The sequence below is a fragment of the Poeciliopsis prolifica genome, unplaced genomic scaffold (assembly GCF_027474105.1).
Source record: "Poeciliopsis prolifica strain line A6 unplaced genomic scaffold, Auburn_PproV2 SCAFFOLD079, whole genome shotgun sequence".
NCBI lineage: Eukaryota > Metazoa > Chordata > Actinopteri > Cyprinodontiformes > Poeciliidae > Poeciliopsis > Poeciliopsis prolifica.
In genome coordinates, this window is record NW_026562454.1 from 1,362,501 (window position 1) to 1,382,991 (window position 20,491).

Here is a 20,491-nt window from a genome sequence, read left to right on the forward strand (position 1 = left end):
TGGAGTTGAAGCGTTTGGGCCGACCTGCTGAAACAGACTGAGCTTCAGCTCTTTGTTCCCAAAACAAAGAATTTCTATAGTTTAACGTATAAAAGATAATCTGTAAAATGTTCCAGTGTCAGAAGTTATGATGGACCTAGCATAGCTTTAGCCTAGCATAGCTTTAGCCCAGCATAGCTTTAGCCTAGCATAGCTTTAGCCCAGCATAGCTTTAGCCTAGCATAGCTTTAGCCCAGCATAGCTTTAGCCTAGCATAGCTTTAGCCCAGCATAGCTTTAGCCCAGCATAGCTTTAGCCTAGCATAACTTTAGCTAACTGTTCTAATGTGAGGCTTATTTTTATGGTCAATAATCACAACATTTGATTTGCTCTTAGAAAATTATGAAAACTATAAAAGCATCCAGAGAAAAGCAGTCAGTGAATCCTGAAGCAGCCTGCAGCTCGGCTGCAGGGGGCGCTCAGCTTCAGTTGCTGATGGTGTTGCTGAGGTTTTGAAATGAAATTTCAGTTTTAACAGTTTTATGAAAGTCTAACTTTTTCACCTGGAGGTTTTTAGTCAAGTCGTCCAGAGCGTGATGTTTTCCATCGCCTCGTCGTGATCGTTGGACGCCGCGTCCAGAACCGACTGGGCCTCGCCGTTCTTACGCACAGCTTCCTGGATGGTGCTGTTGATGTTCGGAAGACGCTTGATGGCCTCATCGGCTTCAGCTTTACTGGCGCCGCTCTCCTGGTCGAAACCTGGAGGCGCAGACAGACGAGTGAGGAAAGGACTGGCTGGTTCTAACAGGGAGTCAATCAGCTCCCTGGTACCAGATGAAGCCCGGTTCTGGTGAGTTCCACCACCATAACCCACGGCGCCACCTGCTGGTGCCGGGTGTCCGTACCTTTCAGGGTGTTCAGGGTGTCATCCAGGTCGTTGTTGGTACCGACGCCTTGCAGAGCCTTCTCGGTTTCGGCTTTGGCGGTGTTGACCCGGTCCAGCAGCTTGTTGAACTCCTGCAGACAAACGTCCAGCTGATCAGAGGTTCTGGTTCCGGACCAACTTCTGGTTCCAGTCATCGTTCCCTCTGCTGGTTCTGACTGGTCGGTACCTGTTGTGCGGTTCGGCCCCGATCCAGCAGCTCTTCGGCGTCGGTCCGGTCTTCCTCCACGGCGCCCAGCAGGTCGTCCACGGCGGACATGTTCTTCTGCGCCGCGTCCTTCAGGGCGTCCAGCCTGGTTGCCATGGCGTCCACAGCATCCTGAGCGTCATCACACAGAGACCTTCAGTGGGCGCTAATGCTAATGCTAATGCTAGTGCAGCTGCTCCTACCTTCATCGACGCTGGGAGCTTCTTCTCCAATGTGGAAATGTCTTTCAGCATGCCGTCAGCCATCTTGCTCTCCTGTTTGGCGTCGTCGCTCAGACTTCCTGCTCGCTTCTCCAAACTCTTCACATCTGCCGAGGTTTTATCGTATCTGGATGCCAGCAGGAGAAAATGACACGGTTTTTATCCCAGATGCTCCAAACAGCCAGAAACTCAGATTCTCCTCAGAAAGTCCAGTTTCTCTGACCAGAACATCAGCATTGAAGAAAATTCAGATTCCACCAAATGTTTAGTGTTCAGTCAGTCAGCTGACTACAAAATCAAAATTTATAGTCAGTAAACCAACAAAAATAGAATTTATATTAGAATTTCTATTCCTTAAAAACGAGTCAAAGAAGAAAAGGAGAAAGGATGGAGGCAGATCGGTTCCAGATCGGTTCCAGATCAGTTCCAGATCAGTTCCAGATCGGTTTCAGATCGGTTTCAGATCGGTTCCAGATCGGTTCCAGATCGGTTCCAGATCAGTTCCAGATCTGTTTCAGATCGGTTCCAGATCGGTTCCAGATCGGTTCCAGATCGGTTTCAAATCGGTTTCAGATCGGTTTCAGATCGGTTCCAGATCAGTTCCAGATCGGTTTCAATCGGTTCCAGATCGGTTCCAGATCGGTTCCAGATCGGTTTCAGATCGGTTCCAGATCTGTTCCAGATCTGTTTCAGATCGGTTCCAGATCAGTTCCAGATCGGTTTCAGATCGGTTCCAGATCGGTTCCAGATCGGTTCCAGATCGGTTTCAGATCGGTTTCAGATCTGTTTCAGATCGGTTCCAGATCGGTTCCAGATCTGTTTCAGATCGGTTCCAGATCGGTTCCAGATCGGTTTCAGATCTGTTTCAGATCGGTTCCAGATCGGTTCCAGATCGGTTTCAGATCGGTTCCAGATCGGTTCCAGATCGGTTTCAGATCTGTTTCAGATCTGTTTCAGATCGGTTCCAGATCGGTTCCAGATCGGTTCCAGATCGGTTCCAGATCGGTTTCAGATCGGTTCCAGATCGGTTCCAGATCAGTTCCAGATCGTTTTCAGATCGGTTCCAGATCGGTTCCAGATCGGTTCTCTACATTCTCACATGATCATCTGAATCTGTTGGGATCATAAACATCTTGGCTGCAGCAGAGCAGAAACATTTTGGACTGAAGGTTCAGGTTTTACATGTTCTGTTTGGTTTTGGATCTAAACATCATGAAGTTCAGGATGAGTTCAGAGTTGGATCCACTGTGGATCAGGCTGAGGATCTTAGGATCTACTCACAGATCCTGCAGATCTCCAATCAGCTCCTTGACTTTGTTCTCCTTGGTGATCAGAGTCCGGACCAGATCCAGACTCTGCTTGGAGTCGTTCAGAGCCTGGTTGGCCGTCCGCTCCACAGAGTCGGCCGTCGCCTTTTGTCTGGGAGGCGAAACAGAAGGTCAGAAGGTCAACAGAAGGTCAACAGAAGGTCAACAGAAGGTCAGAAGGTCAGCAGCGGTGAAGATGATGATGAAGGAGAAGCGGATTCAGATCTTACTCATCAGCCAGTCCTGTTGCCTGCTGCACCAGAGAGGACAGCGAGCCTGAGGTCAGCGGGTCATCACGGGCAGGAAGCTCCTAACAGGAAACAAAGCAAAGCATCAGGAAACAGGAAACAGCTTCACATCAACGACGTTAAAATCTGATCAGGAGAAACTGATCAGGTCGTCCTGCTCTGGTCAGCGGATCGTACCACAGACTGGATTTTGGTTTTCGCCTCCTTCAGGAGGTTTTTCATGGCAGCGATCAGCGTCTCGACCTCCTCCACCTTTGACCTGAAGCTCTGCTGCTGCCGGTCGATGTGTTTGACCGTCTTTGAGATGTTCTGGATCTCCTGGTCGTCGGTCAGCTGACGGCTGCTGATGGACGACAGGCGAGTCTGCAGCTTCTTCTCCTGATCTGTTGGAATCAGACGTCAGGAAACGGTTTATTTTACCAACTAAATGAACATGCAGTACCGCGAATCTCCACTAGAGGCCAGTAAAACCAAAACAGCTGAATAAGGTTCAGCTTGGAAATGCGAACCTTTTTCCTGTTAACATGTTTTATTCACATTTTTTTATGAATTTGGTGCGTTTAGGACGTTACTTACAAAAAACAAACTTTTACATTATATTAATTTTGTTCAAGAAAAAATTTAAAAATAGATTTAGGAAGAAAAATAAAAACTTTGATTAATCAAATCGATCAAATTCAAAGTCTGAGGTTGTTTATTAATCATTTTAAAATAATCAATATGTCTGATGTTTGGATCTGGACGGTCTTTCGCTCAGCAGGAGGTTCTGACCCGTCAGCTGCTCGGCGTTGTCCTGCAGGTTCTTCATCAGATCCTCCAAAGCTCTCAGAGCCGCCTCAATCTCGGCCCGGTTGGTCGGAACCCGACCCGGATCGGAGAGCAGCATCTCCAGCTCCTTCAGTTTGAAGGAGTAAAGCTCCATCTGAAGCAGAGAAACAGAAGAAATTCAATCCGCAGCTGAAACACAGAAACCTCTGAAGCATTTAGGCAAAAATATGGATAGAAATTTAAAATTGAGACAAAAATTTGGAAAATTTGGCTTTCAATGCAGAGGAAAATATTTTGAAATGAAATCTGTGGTTACAGAAACGAAAGCATCATCAGACTCTAAAACAGTTTGTTGTTTTCAGGCAAGAAGCCATAAAATATAATCAGGAAGAAGAAAAAACTGCAGATTTCTGTCTGTGTGTCGCAGCAGGTTCTTCTGTCCAGCTGTTATAATATTCACCAAATAAATGATTGATTATGATCAGAGCAGGATCAGCTCAAAACCTTTCATGTTTCAGGGTTGGACTGAAATGAATGCAACATTTTAACTAAAATATTGTTTCTGCAGAAACATTTTCTTCCAGAATCATTGGAACATAAAATGTGACGCGTTTAATTCCAGCCTCAGGCTTTGATTTAGTTTATTAACCTGCATTAGTTTATTAATCTGCATTAGTTTATTAAATTGATTTAGTTTATTAATCTGCATTAGTTTATTAAATTGATTTAGTTTATTAATCTGCATTAGTTTATTAATCTGCATTAGTTTATTAAATTGATTTAGTTTATTAACCTGCATTAGTTTATTAAATTGATTTAGTTTATTAACCTGCATTAGTTTATTAAATTGATTTAGTTTATTAAATTGATTTAGTTTATTAACCTGCATTAGTTTATTAAATTGATTTAGTTTATTAATCTGCATTAGTTTATTAACCTGCATTAGTTTATTAAATTGATTTAGTTTATTAATCTGCATTAGTTTATTAAATTGATTTAGTTTATTAATCTGCATTAGTTTATTAACCTGCATTAGTTTATTAAATTGATTTAGTTTATTAATCTGCATTAGTTTATTAAATTGATTTAGTTTATTAATCTGCATTAGTTTATTAACCTGCATTAGTTTATTAAATTGATTTAGTTTATTAATCTGCATTAGTTTATTAACCTGCATTAGTTTATTAAATTGATTTAGTTTATTAATCTGCATAGTTATTAAATTGATTTAGTTTATTAATCTGCATTAGTTTATTAAATTGATTTAGTTTATTAACCTGCATTAGTTATTAAATTGATTTAGTTTATTAATCTGCATTAGTTTATTAACCTGCATTAGTTTATTAAATTGATTTAGTTTATTAATCTGCATTAGTTTATTAAATTGATTTAGTTTATTAATCTGCATTAGTTTATTAAATTGATTTAGTTTATTAACCTGCATTAGTTTATTAAATTGATTTAGTTTATTAATCTGCATTAGTTTATTAAATTGATTTAGTTTATTAACCTTCATTAGTTTATTAAATTGATTTAGTTTATTAATCTGCATTAGTTTATTAAATTGATTTAGTTTATTAACCTGCATTAGTTTATTAAATTGATTTAGTTTATTAATCTGCATTAGTTTATTAACCTGCATTAGTTTATTAAATTGATTTAGTTTATTAACCTGCATTAGTTTATTAATTGATTTAGTTTATTAACCTTCATTAGTTTATTAAATTGATTTAGTTTATTAACCTTCATTAGTTTATTAAATTGATTTAGTTTATTAATCTGCATTAGTTTATTAAATTGATTTAGTTTATTAACCTGCATTAGTTTATTAAATTGATTTAGTTTATTAATCTGCATTAGTTTATTAAATTGATTTAGTTTATTAACCTGCATTAGTTTATTAAATTGATTTAGTTTATTAATCTGCATTAGTTTATTAACCTGCATTAGTTTTTAAATTGATTTAGTTTATTAACCTGCATTAGTTTATTAAATTGATTTAGTTTATTAACCTTCATTAGTTTATTAAATTGATTTAGTTTATTAACCTTCATTAGTTTATTAAATTGATTAGTTTATTAATCTGCATTAGTTTATTAAATTGATTTAGTTTATTAACCTGCATTAGTTTATTAAATTGATTTAGTTTATTAACCTGCATTAGTTTATTAAATTGATTTAGTTTATTAACCTGCATTAGTTTATTAAATTGATTTAGTTTATTAATCTGCATTAGTTTATTAAATTGATTTAGTTTATTAACCTGCATTGTTTTAAATTGATTTAGTTTATTAATCTGCATTAGTTTATTAACCTGCATTAGTTTATTAAATTGATTTAGTTTATTAATCTGCATTAGTTTATTAAATTGATTTAGTTTATTAACCTGCATTAGTTTATTAAATTGATTTAGTTTATTAACCTGCATTAGTTTATTAAATTGATTTAGTTTATTAATCTGCATTAGTTTATTAAATTGATTTAGTTTATTAACCTGCATTAGTTTATTAAATTGATTTAGTTATTAATCTGCATTAGTTTATTAACCTGCATTAGTTTATTAAATTGATTTAGTTTATTAACCTGCATTAGTTTATTAAATTGATTTAGTTATTAACCTTCATTAGTTTATTAAATTGATTTAGTTTATTAATCTGCATTAGTTTATTAAATTGATTTAGTTTATTAACCTGCATTAGTTTATTAAATTGATTTAGTTTATTAATCTGCATTAGTTTATTAAATTGATTTAGTTTATTAATTGATTTAGTTATTAACCTGCATTAGTTTATTAATTGATTTAGTTTATTAACCTGCATTAGTTTATTAAATTGATTTAGTTTATTAATCTGCATTAGTTTATTAACCTGCATTAGTTTATTAAATTGATTTAGTTATTAACCTGCATTAGTTTTTTAATGATTTAGTTTATTAACCTTCATTAGTTTATTAAATTGATTTAGTTTATTAATCTGCATTAGTTTATTAAATTGATTTAGTTTATTAACCTGCATTAGTTTATTAATCTGCATTAGTTTATTAAATTGATTTAGTTTATTAATCTGCATTAGTTATTAAATTGATTTAGTTTATTAACCTTCATTAGTTTATTAAATTGATTTAGTTTATTAATCTGCATTAGTTTATTAAATTGATTTAGTTTATTAACCTGCATTAGTTTATTAAATTGATTTAGTTTATTAATCTGCATTAGTTTATTAACCTGCATTAGTTTATTAAATTGATTTAGTTTATTTATCTGCATTAGTTTATTAAATTGATTTAGTTTATTAACCTGCATTAGTTTATTAAATTGATTTAGTTTATTAACCTGCATTAGTTTATTAACCTGCATTAGTTTATTAAATTGATTTAGTTTATTAACCTGCATTAGTTTTTTAAGTTGATTTAGTTTATTAACCTTCATTAGTTTATTAAATTGATTTAGTTTATTAATCTGCATTAGTTTATTAAATTGATTTAGTTTATTAAATTGATTTAGTTTATTAACCTGCATTAGTTTTTTAAGTTGATTTAGTTTATTAACCTTCATTAGTTTATTAAATTGATTTAGTTTATTAATCTGCATTAGTTTATTAAATTGATTTAGTTTATTAATCTGCATTAGTTTATTAATCTGCATTAGTTTATTAAATTGATTTAGTTTATTAATCTGCATTAGTTTATTAAATTGATTTAGTTTATTAAATTGATTTAGTTTATTAACCTGCATTAGTTTATTAAATTGATTTAGTTTATTAACCTTCATTAGTTTATTAAATTGATTTAGTTTATTAATCTGCATTAGTTTATTAATCTGCATTAGTTTATTAAATTGATTTAGTTTATTAATCTGCATTAGTTTATTAAATTGATTTAGTTTATTAACCTGCATTAGTTTATTAAATTGATTAGTTTATTAATCTGCATTATTAGTTTAGTTTATTCCCTGCTTAGTTTATTAAATTGATTTAGTTTATTACCTGCATTAGTTTATTAAATTGATTTAGTTTATTAACCTGCATTAGTTTATTAAATTGATTTAGTTTATTAACTGCATTAGTTTATTAATTGATTAGTTTTATTAAATCTGATTAGTTTATTAATCTGCATTAGTTTATTAAATTGATTTAGTTTATTAATCTGCATTAGTTTATTAAATTGATTTAGTTTATTAACCTGCATTAGTTTATTAAATTGATTTAGTTTATTAATCTGCATTAGTTTATTAAATTGATTTAGTTTATTAACCTGCATTAGTTTATTAAATTGATTAGTTTATTAACCATTAGTTTTTAATTGACTTAGTTTATTAATCTGCATTAGTTTATTAAATTGATTTAGTTTATTAATCTGCATTAGTTTATTAAATTGCATTAGTTTATTAATCTGCATTAGTTTATTAAATTGATTTAGTTTATTAACCTGCATTAGTTTATTAAATTGATTTAGTTTATTAACCTGCATTAGTTTATTAAATTGATTTAGTTTATTAATCTGCATTAGTTTATTAAATTGATTTAGTTTATTAATCTGCATTAGTTTATTAAATTGATTTAGTTTATTAATCTGCATTAGTTTATAAAATTGATTTAGTTTATGCATTAGTTATTAAATTGATTTAGTTTATTAACCTGCATTAGTTTATTAAATTGATTTAGTTTAATAATCTGCATTAGTTTATTAAATTGATTTAGTTTATTAACCTGCATTAGTTTATTAAATTGATTTAGTTTATTAATCTGCATTAGTTTATTAAATTGATTTAGTTTATTAACCTGCATTAGTTTATTGAATTGATTTAGTTTATTAACCTGCATTAGTTTATTAAATTGATTTAGTTTATTAACCTGCATTAGTTTATTAAATTGATTTAGTTTATTAATCTGCATTAGTTTATTAATCTGCATTAGTTTATTAAATTGATTTAGTTTTATTAACCTGCATTAGTTTAATAAATTGATTTAGTTTATTATCTGCATTAGTTTATTAATCTGCATTATTTATTAAATTGATTTAGTTTATTAATCTGCATTAGTTTATTAAATTGATTTAGTTTATTAACCTGCATTAGTTTATTAAATTGATTTAGTTTATTAACCTGCATTAGTTTATTAAATTGATTTAGTTTTGTTAACCTGCATTAGTTTATTAAATTGATTAGTTTATTAATCTGCATTAGTTTATTAAATTGATTTAGTTTATTACTGCATTAGTTTATTAAATTGATTTAGTTTATTAATCTGCATTAGTTTATTAATCTGCATTAGTTTATTAAATTGATTTAGTTTATTAATCTGCATTAGTTTATAAATTGATTTAGTTTATTACCTGCATTAGTTAATAAATTGATTTAGTTTATTAATCTGCATTAGTTTATTAATCTGCATAGTTTATTAAATTGATTTAGTTTATTAACCTGCATTAGTTTATTAAATTGATTTAGTTTTGTTAACCTGCATTAGTTTATTAAATTGATTTAGTTTATTAACCTGCATTAGTTTATTAAATTGATTTAGTTTATTAATCTGCATTAGTTTATTAAATTGATTTAGTTTATTAACCTGCATTAGTTTATTAACCTGCATTAGTTTATTAAATTGATTTAGTTTATTAATCTGCATTAGTTTATTAAATTGATTTAGTTTATTAACCTGCATTAGTTTATTAATCTGCATTAGTTTATTAATCTGCATTAGTTTATTAATCTGCATTAGTTTATTAAACTGCATTAGTTTATTAACCTGCATTAGTTTATTAAATTGATTTAGTTTATTAACCTGCATTAGTTTATTAAATTGATTTAGTTTATTAACCTGCATTAGTTTATTAATCTGCATTAGTTTATTAAATTGATTTAGTTTATTAACCTGCATTAGTTTATTAATCTGCATTAGTTTATTAAATTGATTTAGTTTATTAAACTGCATTAGTTTATTAACCTGCATTAGTTTATTAAATTGATTTAGTTTATTAACCTGCATTAGTTTATTAACCTGCATTAGTTTATTAATCTGCATTAGTTTATTAAATTCATTTAGTTTATTAATCTGCATTAGTTTATTAAATTGCATTAGTTTATTAACCTGCATTAGTTTATTAATCTGCATTAGTTTATTAAATTCATTTAGTTTATTAATCTGCATTAGTTTATTAAATTGCATTAGTTTATTGACCTGCATTAGTTTATTAATCTGTGTTGCAGATCAAATCTTTTCTTTAACTTCCTGAATCAAACGAACTGCAGCTCCACCCAGCAGGGGGCGCTGCAGCTTCAACATGCGCTGCATGAACAGGTACCTTCTTCCTGATGGGGGTGAAGCAGGTGGGGCAGTTGGGCCGGTCACACCTCGGACCCTCGAAGCCGGGTCGGCACTGGCACCGTCCGGTCGGGTCGCACTGTCCGTCCTCTGAGCCCAGAGGGTCACAGCTGCAGGCTGGAGAGGGAAACATGATCAGAGCCGGTTCTGACTGGCCGGTTCTGACTGGATGGTTCTGACTGGATGTTCTGACTGGATGGTTCTGACTGGCTGGTTCTGACTGGCCGGTTCTGACTGGATGGTTCTGACTGGATGGTTCTGACTGGCCGGTTCTGACTGGCCGGTTCTGACTGGATGGTTCTGACTGGCTGGTTCTGACTGAATGGACCTGGACTCTGTCCTCACGTTTGCAGGCGGGCGGTGGACGGGTTCCGGTAGAACCCGGGCAGGCAGCTCTCACAGAACCGGCGTGTTGTTCTGGCACCGCAGACATTCCCCGGTGATCCGGTCGCAGCTTCCCGCCCTGCTGACGTCGATGTTTCCGTTGCAGCTGCAGGATCTGCAGGGTCGCTGCGCGCCTCGCAGACCCGCGGGGTCGCCATAGAATCCCTCCCGACAGGTGTCGCAGTAAAACCCTGAGGAGACGCCGAAGCTTTACGTTACTGAGCGGGTTCGGCTGGTTCCCTCGCTGTTGGGTTCCTCCTGGACTCACCAAAGGTTCCGGACGGACAGCGCAGGCACTGAGGCTCCAGCGCTCCGCCTCCAGGGAGCAGGACGACCTCTCCGGACAGGGGCAGCTCACAGGTCTGCTGCCGCGGGTCTCTGTAGAACCCGTCCGGGCAGCCGCGCTCGCCGGCCGTCTCGTCGGCGGAGTAGCAGTCTCCGGTCTGGGGGTCGCAGCTGCCGCCCCGGCAGCCGCACGGCTCGCAGGCGCCGAAGGCTCCGGCCGACGGCGTCCGGCGCCGGAACCCGGCCGAGCAGCGCTCACAGGAGTCGCCCTCGTATCCCGGAGGACAGATGCAGGTCTGGACCCATCCGGCCGCCACGCCGGGCCCATGCCGAGCCGAAACCAGGTTCACATTGTCAAGGTAACCGCGTCCTGAAGGAAACAGACCAATCAGGGAGCAGACAGAAGACCTGGTGTCACGTGGTTCTCCTGCTACTTTGAATAGACCATTTCTGATGGGCATTGCAGGAACAGATGGTCTGTGATAGTCTGTCATGTTTCACAATGAAATCAGGTCAAATTGTAACTTTGGACAAAAGAAACATTAATTAAAGAGTCATCAGCATATAAACAGATCAACATCAAGAGATGAAGGTCAGAACAGATTATTGTTGGACATCAAAATGTTTTAATCCGTTCAAATTTCATCAGGATGAACTTCTGAGTTTAACGAGCTTCACTAATCAAGAACCGTCTCACCGTCCGTCCAAACGTGGCCCGGATCTTTATGGCCGTCAGGTTCTGGAGAAGCTTCTGGAAATCCAATGAGGAAAGTTGAGGATTCCAGCTGCTGCCGGGTTTTTCATCCAACCTGTCAGGAAACAGAAAACCTGAGAAACAAATTCTGCAGAAACGTTCAGGTGAGAAGTCAACCTGCAGAAAGAGACAGAGAGCCGTCTTCATGTGTTCATGTCTTCATGTGTTCATGTTTCCTAAAGCATGTCTTCATGTGTTCATGTCTTTATGTTCATGTCTTCATGTCTTCATGTGTTCATGTTTCCTAAAGCATGTCTTTATGTATTCATGTGTTCATGTCTTCATGTGTTCATGTCTTTATGTCTTCATGTTCATGTCTTCATGTCTTCATGTTCATGTGTTCATGTCTTCATGTCTTCATGTGTTCATGTTTCCTAAAGCATGTCTTTATGTATTCATGTGTTCATGTCTTCATGTGTTCATGTCTTTATGTTCATGTCTTCATGTGTTCATGTTCATGTCTTCATGTCTTCATGTGTTCATGTTTCCTAAAGCATGTCTTCATGTATTCATGTGTTCATGTCTTCATGTATTCATGTGTTCATGTGTTCATGTCTTTATGTCTTCATGTTCATGTCTTCATGTCCATGTATTCATGTTCTTCATGTGTTCATGTTCATGTGTTTCATGTTCATGTTTCCTAAAGCATGTCTTCATGTATTCATGTGTTCATGTCTTCATGTGTTCATGTCTTTATGTCTTCATGTCCATGTATTCATGTTCTTCATGTGTTCATGTCTTCATGTGTTCATGTCTTCATGTATTCATGTGTTCATGTCTTCATGTGTTCATGTCTTTATGTCTTCATGTTCATGTCTTCATGTCCATGTATTCATGTTCTTCATGTGTTCATGTTCATGTGTTCATGTTTCCTAAAGCATGTCTTCATGTATTCATGTGTTCATGTCTTCATGTATTCATGTGTTCATGTGTTCATGTCTTTATGTCTTCATGTTCATGTCTTCATGTCCATGTATTCATGTTCTTCATGTGTTCATGTTCATGTGTTCATGTTCATGTTTCCTAAAGCATGTCTTCATGTATTCATGTGTTCATGTCTTCATGTGTTCATGTCTTTATGTCTTCATGTCCATGTATTCATGTTCTTCATGTGTTCATGTCTTCATGTGTTCATGTCTTCATGTGTTCATGTCTTCATGTCTTCATGTTCATGTCTTCATGTCCATGTATTCATGTTCTTCATGTGTTCATGTTCATGTGTTCATGTGTTCATGTTTCCTAAAGCATGTCTTCATGTGTTCATGTCTTCATGTGTTCATGTCTTTATGTCTTCATGTCTTCATGTGTTCATGTCTTCATGTATTCATGTGTTCATGTCTTCATGTGTTCATGTCTTTATGTCTTCATGTCTTCATGTTCATGTCTTCATGTCCATGTATTCATGTTCTTCATGTGTTCATGTTCATGTGTTCATGTTCCTAAAGCATGTCTTCATGGAGTAAAGTTTAAATCTTTATTAAACTTTAGTTTCCGTGTTTCTGCAGGTCGATCACCGTCAGGATTCTGAACTCAGGAATGTTTTTCTTCTCTGGATCGTTGTTCATCCGGGGTTCATGTTGGAGACGTCAGGAAGCTAACGAGGCGTTAACGGATCAGAGTGATGTCATTTCCCTGACCTGAAGCTGTAGTGGATCTTCTTCCCACAGGGGACGACGGCCCTCAGGTCCCCCAGCGCCGCCGCCACCGTCAGGCCGCCGCCCTCCAGGACCACGTCGCTGGTGGACGGGTGGCGAACGCCGCGGTCCAAACGCAGCGAGAAGGACAGGTTCTGGCCGTAACTCAGCAGCTTGTTCCCCAGGTAAACCTCTGCAGGGCGGGAAACGGGTCAGAGGAGGCAAAGCTGACGGACACGGGGAGGCGGAGCTCGTCTCACCTGGCGCGTACAGGTAAGTGGGCGGGCTCTGTTTGGAGACCACCTCTAGGTCCTGGTGTCTGGGCGACCAGCGGAACAGAACGTTCTGAGCAGTCGTACGCTGGGCCGTCGCCGCCGTCCAGCCGTCTGGACCTGAAACCCGGCAGGTTGCTTTAGCTGGGCAGAACCACCCGGACAGAACCACCGGCGACCGGGTTCTGTTCCTGTTACCTGAGCTGAAGGTGGAGGAGATGTTGTGGACGGAGAAACCAGGCTGAGCGGAACATCGCTCACTGTGTCCGTAACAGAAACACGGCAGACTCAAACTCCCAGAATCCTCTGTTTCCCGGCGCCTGGAAACAACCAGCAGGAAGTTTGAGGTGAAACAGAAAAACTGCGACTGACAGGAAACGATAAAACACAAACCGGCAAAAACGTCTGAAACGAAATTTCCTGAAACATTTAGTGAGATTTCTGGCAGCAGATCCTGTTCCTTTCTTTAACCTGCTGCTTATTTTTCTGTTGATTATTCAAACTTTTAGGAAGTTGATTTATTATAAGAATCCAAAAACTTCTAATTATACATCAGAAGATTTACAACAACACAGAAGCAAAAACATTAACTAGTTTAAGCTTCGATGTTTTTGAGTTTTTGAGCATTAAAACAATTTAACGTTCTGAAAGCATCTGAATCTGAAACGTCACAAATAAACAGCTGCTATCAGATGATGACCTCACCTCCTGCTGCAGCCGTCCGCCCCCACAGGGCCGTCGGGGCAAAGGTCACATTTGTCTCCAGAGACGCCTTCCTTACAGCTGCAGCGCCCCCTGCTGTCACACGTGTTGCTAACAGAACCTGCAGAGAGAAAAACCGCTCAGACCTTTTCTGACTTCATGACGTCATGCGAACAGGCGCGTCCTCACCTGCAGGGCTGCAGCCGCAGGGCGTGCAGCTCAGCCGCGCCCCCTGCTGGTAGAATCCGTCCTTGCAGCGCTCGCAGTGTCGACCCTCAGTGTTTCCCTGACAGTCCAGGCAGCGCAGACCCAAGCGTCCCGCAGGCAGAGCCGCGCCCGGCCGCTGCACTCACAGCGCAGATCAGCTGCAGGACGGAGACGAGAGGAAACTTTAGAAAACTATCAGGAGCTTCATCAGAGGAAAGAACTGAAACCTTATCAGAGAAATGAAAACTTCTTTTTGATGATCATGAGGCTCCTCAGTCAAACAAACTTTTCATCTTTTTCTCTCTACAGGAAGTAAATTTACTGTTTTTCCCACAGAGGTTTGGTCTCCTAAACGCATCATTCTGTCCAATAAAACTCATCTGCTGCTTCATCTGTTTCAGTTTCTGCACAACAACCAACATTTCTGCTTCTCTAACCTGAACCCGACCCTAACCCGACCTGAACCCCAACCCGACCTGAACCCCAACCCTAACCCAACCTGATCCCCAACCCGACCTAACCCGACCTGAACCCCAACCCTAACCCAACCTGATCCCCAACCCGACCTGAACCCCAACCCGACCTGAACCCCAACCCGACCCTAACCCCATGAACCCAACCCGACCTGAACCCCAACCCTAACCCAACCTGATCCCCAACCCAACCCTAACCCGACCCTAACCCGACCTGATCCCCAACCCGACCTGAACCCCAACCCTAACCCAACCTGATCCCCAACCCTACCTGAACCCTAACCCAACCCTAACCCGACCTGAACCCTAACCCAACCTGATCCCCAACCCGACCTGAACCCCAACCCGACCCTAACCCGACCTGAACCCCAACCCGACCTGAACCCCAACCCAACCCTAACCCGACCTGAACCCCAACCCGACCTGAACCCCAACCCGACCCTAACCCGACCTGAACCCCAACCCGACCCTAACCCTACCTGAACCCCAACCCTAACCCTACCTGAACCCCAACCCTAACCCGACCTGAACCCCAACCCGACCTGAACCCGACCCGAGGTTCATTTTGTTACCCAAGTAAAACATATATTTAGTATTTAGCCTTTATTTCTGTCCTTTTCTCCATCAAACTGAGTTAAAAATGTTACATTAGTTTCTTCTTGCGCTGCAGCTTCAGTGTCTTCTCTGCCTTCAGCTCTTTTCTTCCCTGAACTGGAAACCAGTGACACCAACATGGTTGCTGACAGAGAAAATCGTCTGATCTGAAAACACAGAACTGGATGTTCAGATGAAACGCTCAGAGTTCACTGATCTCCTCACATTGACAGCGTTCAGCAGCAAACCGGACTGACGACATGAAGCTTCACGAGTTCAGCAGAAAAACACAAATAAAAACTTTCAAAAGCTTCAGGAACTAAAATAAAAACCATGTCACAACCAGAGAAATGAATTCAACATTTACAGTTTTCAGCATGAAAGAAAAACTGGAAATTATGATCAGGAAATAAAAAATATATATTTCAAATTATGACCAATTTCAGATGATGGAAGATCTTCAGCTGTAATCTGCTCTAATCTGAAAAATAAATATTTAACTGATGAAAATGTTCTGATAAATCAGGATTATAAAACCAGCAGGTTGACCTCTGACCCCTTTACATCATGTTTCTCTTTAAAGAGATAAATGTTTATTTTATTTCGCCATCCAGAATCGACTACAACCTAAACCATTAAATGCATTATTATCAATAAACCCATTTAATATTGATTCATAGGAACCAGCAGGTTGACGAACTGGACCTTTAATCTGGAATCCTGAGAACTTTTATCCAAACTCTCCACTTCTGGGTCCAAATTTTAAAATGTTTTACTTTTTATTCACAGAATAACAGAAAGTTTTATTCATTGTGCTGGTTCTGAGGAATGAGGTTCTGAGGAATGAATGAGGTTCTGATGAATGAATGAGGTTCTGATGAATGAATGAGGTTCTGATGAATGATGAGGTTCTGATGAATGAATGAGGTTCTGATGAATGAATGAGGTTCTGAGGAATGAGGTTCTGAGGAATGAATGAGGTTCTGATGAATGAATGAGGTTCTGAGGAATGAGGTTCTGAGGAATGAATGAGGCTCTGAGGAATGAATGAGGTTCTGAGGAATGAATGAGGTTCTGATGAATGAATGAGGTTCTGAGGAATGAGGTTCTGAGGAATGAATGAGGCTCTGAGGAATGAATGAGGTTCTGACTCAGAGGCGTCAGGTTCAGGTGTGTCTGTCTGAGGTCAGTCTGTGACTCAGCTGACCGAACGGATCAGAACCGCCGCCTGACGGTTCTGATCAGGCGACGTCAAGATTCTTGAACTCAGGAATGTCTTTCAGTCGAGACTCTTCCAGAGTCCAGACGAGATGGTCTGAATTTTATCACCGACTGTTTCTGATTCACCTGCTGAGGGAACAACGCAGCAACGTGGCAACGTGGCAACGCAGCAACGGCAACGCAGCAACATGGCAACGCAGCAACGTGGCAACGCAGCAACATGGCAACCATTACTGCAGCCACAATTTGATTATATTCAGAGAAAATTTTTCCAGCTGCTGAATATTTTTCATCTCCATCTTTTCTGCAGATGAAACTTTAATTTTCCAGATTTTTATTTCGATTTTTGCTCCTGATGTTGAAGGAAAGTTTTCAGTTTTCTCTCTTTTCATTTCGGGAGCAACAGAGGAAATCGCCGGGTGAGAAACCCGGAGCAGGAATCTGAAAACAGATCCTGGTTTCATTGTTTATCGGTTTTTCCCTCTGAAACGTTTCATTCTGATGTCAGATTAAATATTTCCCCTCATCAGGTTTAATCCCGGATCATTCTCTGATGTTTCTGCTGAGAAACTCAGAATCTCCACTAAAGTGGCCTAGTTCAAGTCTTGACCTGGATGTGATGGATAATCTTAGGAGGGAGCTAAGATTAGGGTGATGGTAAAGAGCCTCGATCATCAAATCCCACAGAAACAGATTTTAATGTCACTGAGGAAAAATGAATGATTATTAATTTGTTTCAAAGGTCAATAAAACCGATCAATAATCTTTAAACTGATCCTGTTTTATGATCTTTAGCAGATTTTCAGTCCAACCAGTTTTTGTCATTAAATGAGAAAAGCTGGTCAGTTTAACCAGCTCATTATGATGATCAAAACCAAAATATGGATCGTTCTGGACCCGGCTGTTCGAAATGGTTCTGGTCCAGGAAATGAAAGCTTCACTGACCAGACCAGCTGGTACATCTGGTTCCACCAGCTGAAGCTCTCTGGGTTCTTCTTGTTGTTAAACCCGGTGCTGTTGGATCGGGTCGGAGCAGAACCTCAGAACCTGAATTGGGTCGGAGCAGAACCTCAGCTCTCCTCTGAGGTTCTGTTTGTTTTTCCCGGTCGTGTGTGGACAGATCCTTCTGGATTTTTCTCTGCTGCGTCTTCAGACTCTGTGTCCCGAGGCGAAGGCGGGGCAGACGGGCCTCACCCTGCGTGTCTGTTTGCCCCCCGCTCAGTTCTGCCCCCCGCTGGGCGTCTCCCTCCTGCAGCAGAGCGGCGGCATCCGAGGACAAGATCCTGCTGGATCTGCTGGATCTGCTGGATCTGCTTCTCTTCTCATTTCTTCCCTTCGTCCCATTTTCAGTAGAACAGAAATGTTCTGTTCAGCTGGTTCTGTTCAGATGGTTCTGTTCTGGACCTGCTTCCATCTGAACAGGAAGTTTTATTCTGATGTTTTTACAGAAACATTCAACATCAGGCGTAACATTATGACCGTCCGGACCTCTGGGTTCTGGTTCTGCCGTCTGATCCGACTCAGAACCAACCAAACATCGTCCAGCAGTTCATTTCTTTAAAACGTTACATTATGGGTCGCATTATGACTACCTGGTCATAATGTTACGCCTGATTCAGGTGTGTCCATGTTGGCCTGAAGTCCATTCAGAACCAGAACCTTCATCATGATGACACGGAGCCAAAAGGGACCGGAACCGTTTCTAAACCCAAACAAGGTCCAAACATGAGACCAGGTTCTGGCGCTGTCCAATAAAATCATCTTCTAGGATCAAGAACTCGTCTGGATCAACAAATCCATCCGACCCGATCGGTTCTGGTGCTTCACTTCAGCACCAGAACCACAGACTGTTCTCTGGTCCAGAATCAAAACCCAACAGGCAGGAGGTTCCTTCTGGTTCTGTTCTGGTTCTGGATCACTGAACCACACTGTTTCTAACCTGCACTGATACTGACACCGACGACCAACCAAACTGAACAGAACCATAGACTGAACAACCAGACTGAACAGAACCAGACCAAACAGAACCAGACTGAACAGAACCAGACTGAACAGAACAGAGACTGAACAGAACCAAACTGAACAGAACCAGACTGAACAGAACAGACTGAACAGAACCAAAATGAACAGAACCAGACCGAACAGAACCAAACTGAACAGAACCAGACCGAACAGAACCAGACCGAACAAACCAGACTGAACAGAACCAAACTGAACCAGACCAGACCGACAGAACCAGACTGAACAGAACCAGACTGACAGAACCAGACTGAACAGAACCAAACTGAACAGAACCATACTGAACAGAACCAGACCGAACAGAACCAGACCGAACAGAACCAGACTGAACAGAACCAACTGAACAGAACCAGACTGAACAGAACCAGACCTGAACAGAACCTTGCAGTCTGGTTCCGGTTCACTGAGAGGAAACGATGATATGCAGAAAGTTTCTGATGCTTCAGCGAAAAAGAAGCATCAGAACCAAGTCCAGTTACTCACAGTAGGAGGTGTAGGTGGTCCGGACCGAGCCCACAGCGACCAGAACCACGCAGAGCGAAACCCAGCAGCTCTCCATGTCGTCGGATCCAGAATCAGCTGAGCAGAATGTTCTGGTTCCTGAACGAGCGCCGGGTTTTAACCGCTCTGCCGTCCTGCAGCAGGCCTGAGCACGCTGCACATTCTGCCGCCGCTGAGTCACCGACTGACTCACTGACAGTCAGAGGAAATGATGGGCTGAGGGACAGACAGGAGGACAGACAGGAGGACAGGGGGGCTGAGGGACAGACAGACAGGAGGACAGGGGGGCTGAGGGACAGACAGACAGGAGGACAGGGGGGCTGAGGGACAGACAGACAGGAGGACGTCTCAGAGAGCTGGACAATAACGTCTCTGTCAGACAGACAGATGTAAACATGCAGAAAGATCAGATCCTAGCAGCAGAATCCAGAATAAAATAATCTCATCATTTATGCCAATCTGTTATAATCTGTTATAATGTTAATCCACATTCTGCAGGATCTCTGAAGGTAGAAATGTCTCCAAGAAATCAGGACAAACTGACATAAAATCACAAAATATGAGAGAAATAAATGAAAAATATCAAGAATTGTCAATAAAAAATCCTGGTTCTGACCCGGTTCCGACCCATTCAGGTCCTGATCTGACTGTGTTTTCATCACAGAAATTAAAAACAATCTAAACCTGTTTGATTTGGTCGAAGCTGTAATTTTTCCTCCCTGCAGCACAAAATGTTTTCATCTGTAAATGTTTCCTGAGGCGACGAAGGCAGAGACACACCCTGAACCACACACACACACACACACACACACACACACACACACACACACACACACACACACACACACACACACACACCCTGAACCTCACACACACACACACACACACACACCCTGAACCTCACACACACACACACACACACACACACACACACACACCCTGAACCACACACACACACACACACACCTGAACCTCACACACACACACACACCCTGAATCACACACACACACACACACCCTGAACCTCACACACACAGACACACACACACACCCTGACCCACACACACACACACACACACACACACTGAACCACACACACACACACACACACACACCCTGAACCACACACACACACACACACCCTGAACCACACACACACACACACCCTGAACCTCACACACACACACACACCCTGAACCACACACACACACACACACCCTGAACCTCACACACACACACACACCCTGAATCACACACACACACACACACACTGAACCACACACACACACACACACACACACCCTGAATCACACACACACACACACACCCCTGAACCTCACACACACACACACACACCCTGACCCACACACACACACACACACACACACACTGAACCACACACACACACACACACACACACACACACACACACACACAGACACCCAATTTGTTCCCGTTGCTGTGCCAACGCC

At 39.7% G+C, this 20,491-nt stretch overlaps 1 protein-coding gene across 1 annotated transcript in view; it reads right to left on the minus strand.

Annotated features, from left to right (window-relative positions):
* lamc2 (laminin, gamma 2) overlaps positions 1–19,437 on the minus strand; it is a 21,056-nt gene extending 1,619 nt beyond the window's left edge. The window contains 24 exon segments of the mRNA XM_055021800.1: positions 543–574; positions 577–738; positions 885–996; positions 1,092–1,241; positions 1,313–1,457; positions 2,612–2,749; positions 2,868–2,947; positions 3,063–3,268; positions 3,657–3,807; positions 9,954–10,090; positions 10,319–10,328; positions 10,330–10,381; positions 10,383–10,548; positions 10,626–10,673; positions 10,676–10,710; positions 10,712–11,017; positions 11,344–11,451; positions 13,034–13,223; positions 13,291–13,422; positions 13,501–13,622; positions 14,008–14,125; positions 14,194–14,316; positions 14,319–14,369; positions 19,002–19,437. Coding sequence (XP_054877775.1) covers positions 543–574; positions 577–738; positions 885–996; positions 1,092–1,241; positions 1,313–1,457; positions 2,612–2,749; positions 2,868–2,947; positions 3,063–3,268; positions 3,657–3,807; positions 9,954–10,090; positions 10,319–10,328; positions 10,330–10,381; positions 10,383–10,548; positions 10,626–10,673; positions 10,676–10,710; positions 10,712–11,017; positions 11,344–11,451; positions 13,034–13,223; positions 13,291–13,422; positions 13,501–13,622; positions 14,008–14,125; positions 14,194–14,316; positions 14,319–14,369; positions 19,002–19,077 — 2,850 coding nt within the window. The 5' untranslated portion in view covers positions 19,078–19,437.
* Positions 19,438–20,491: the final 1,054 nt, after the last annotated feature.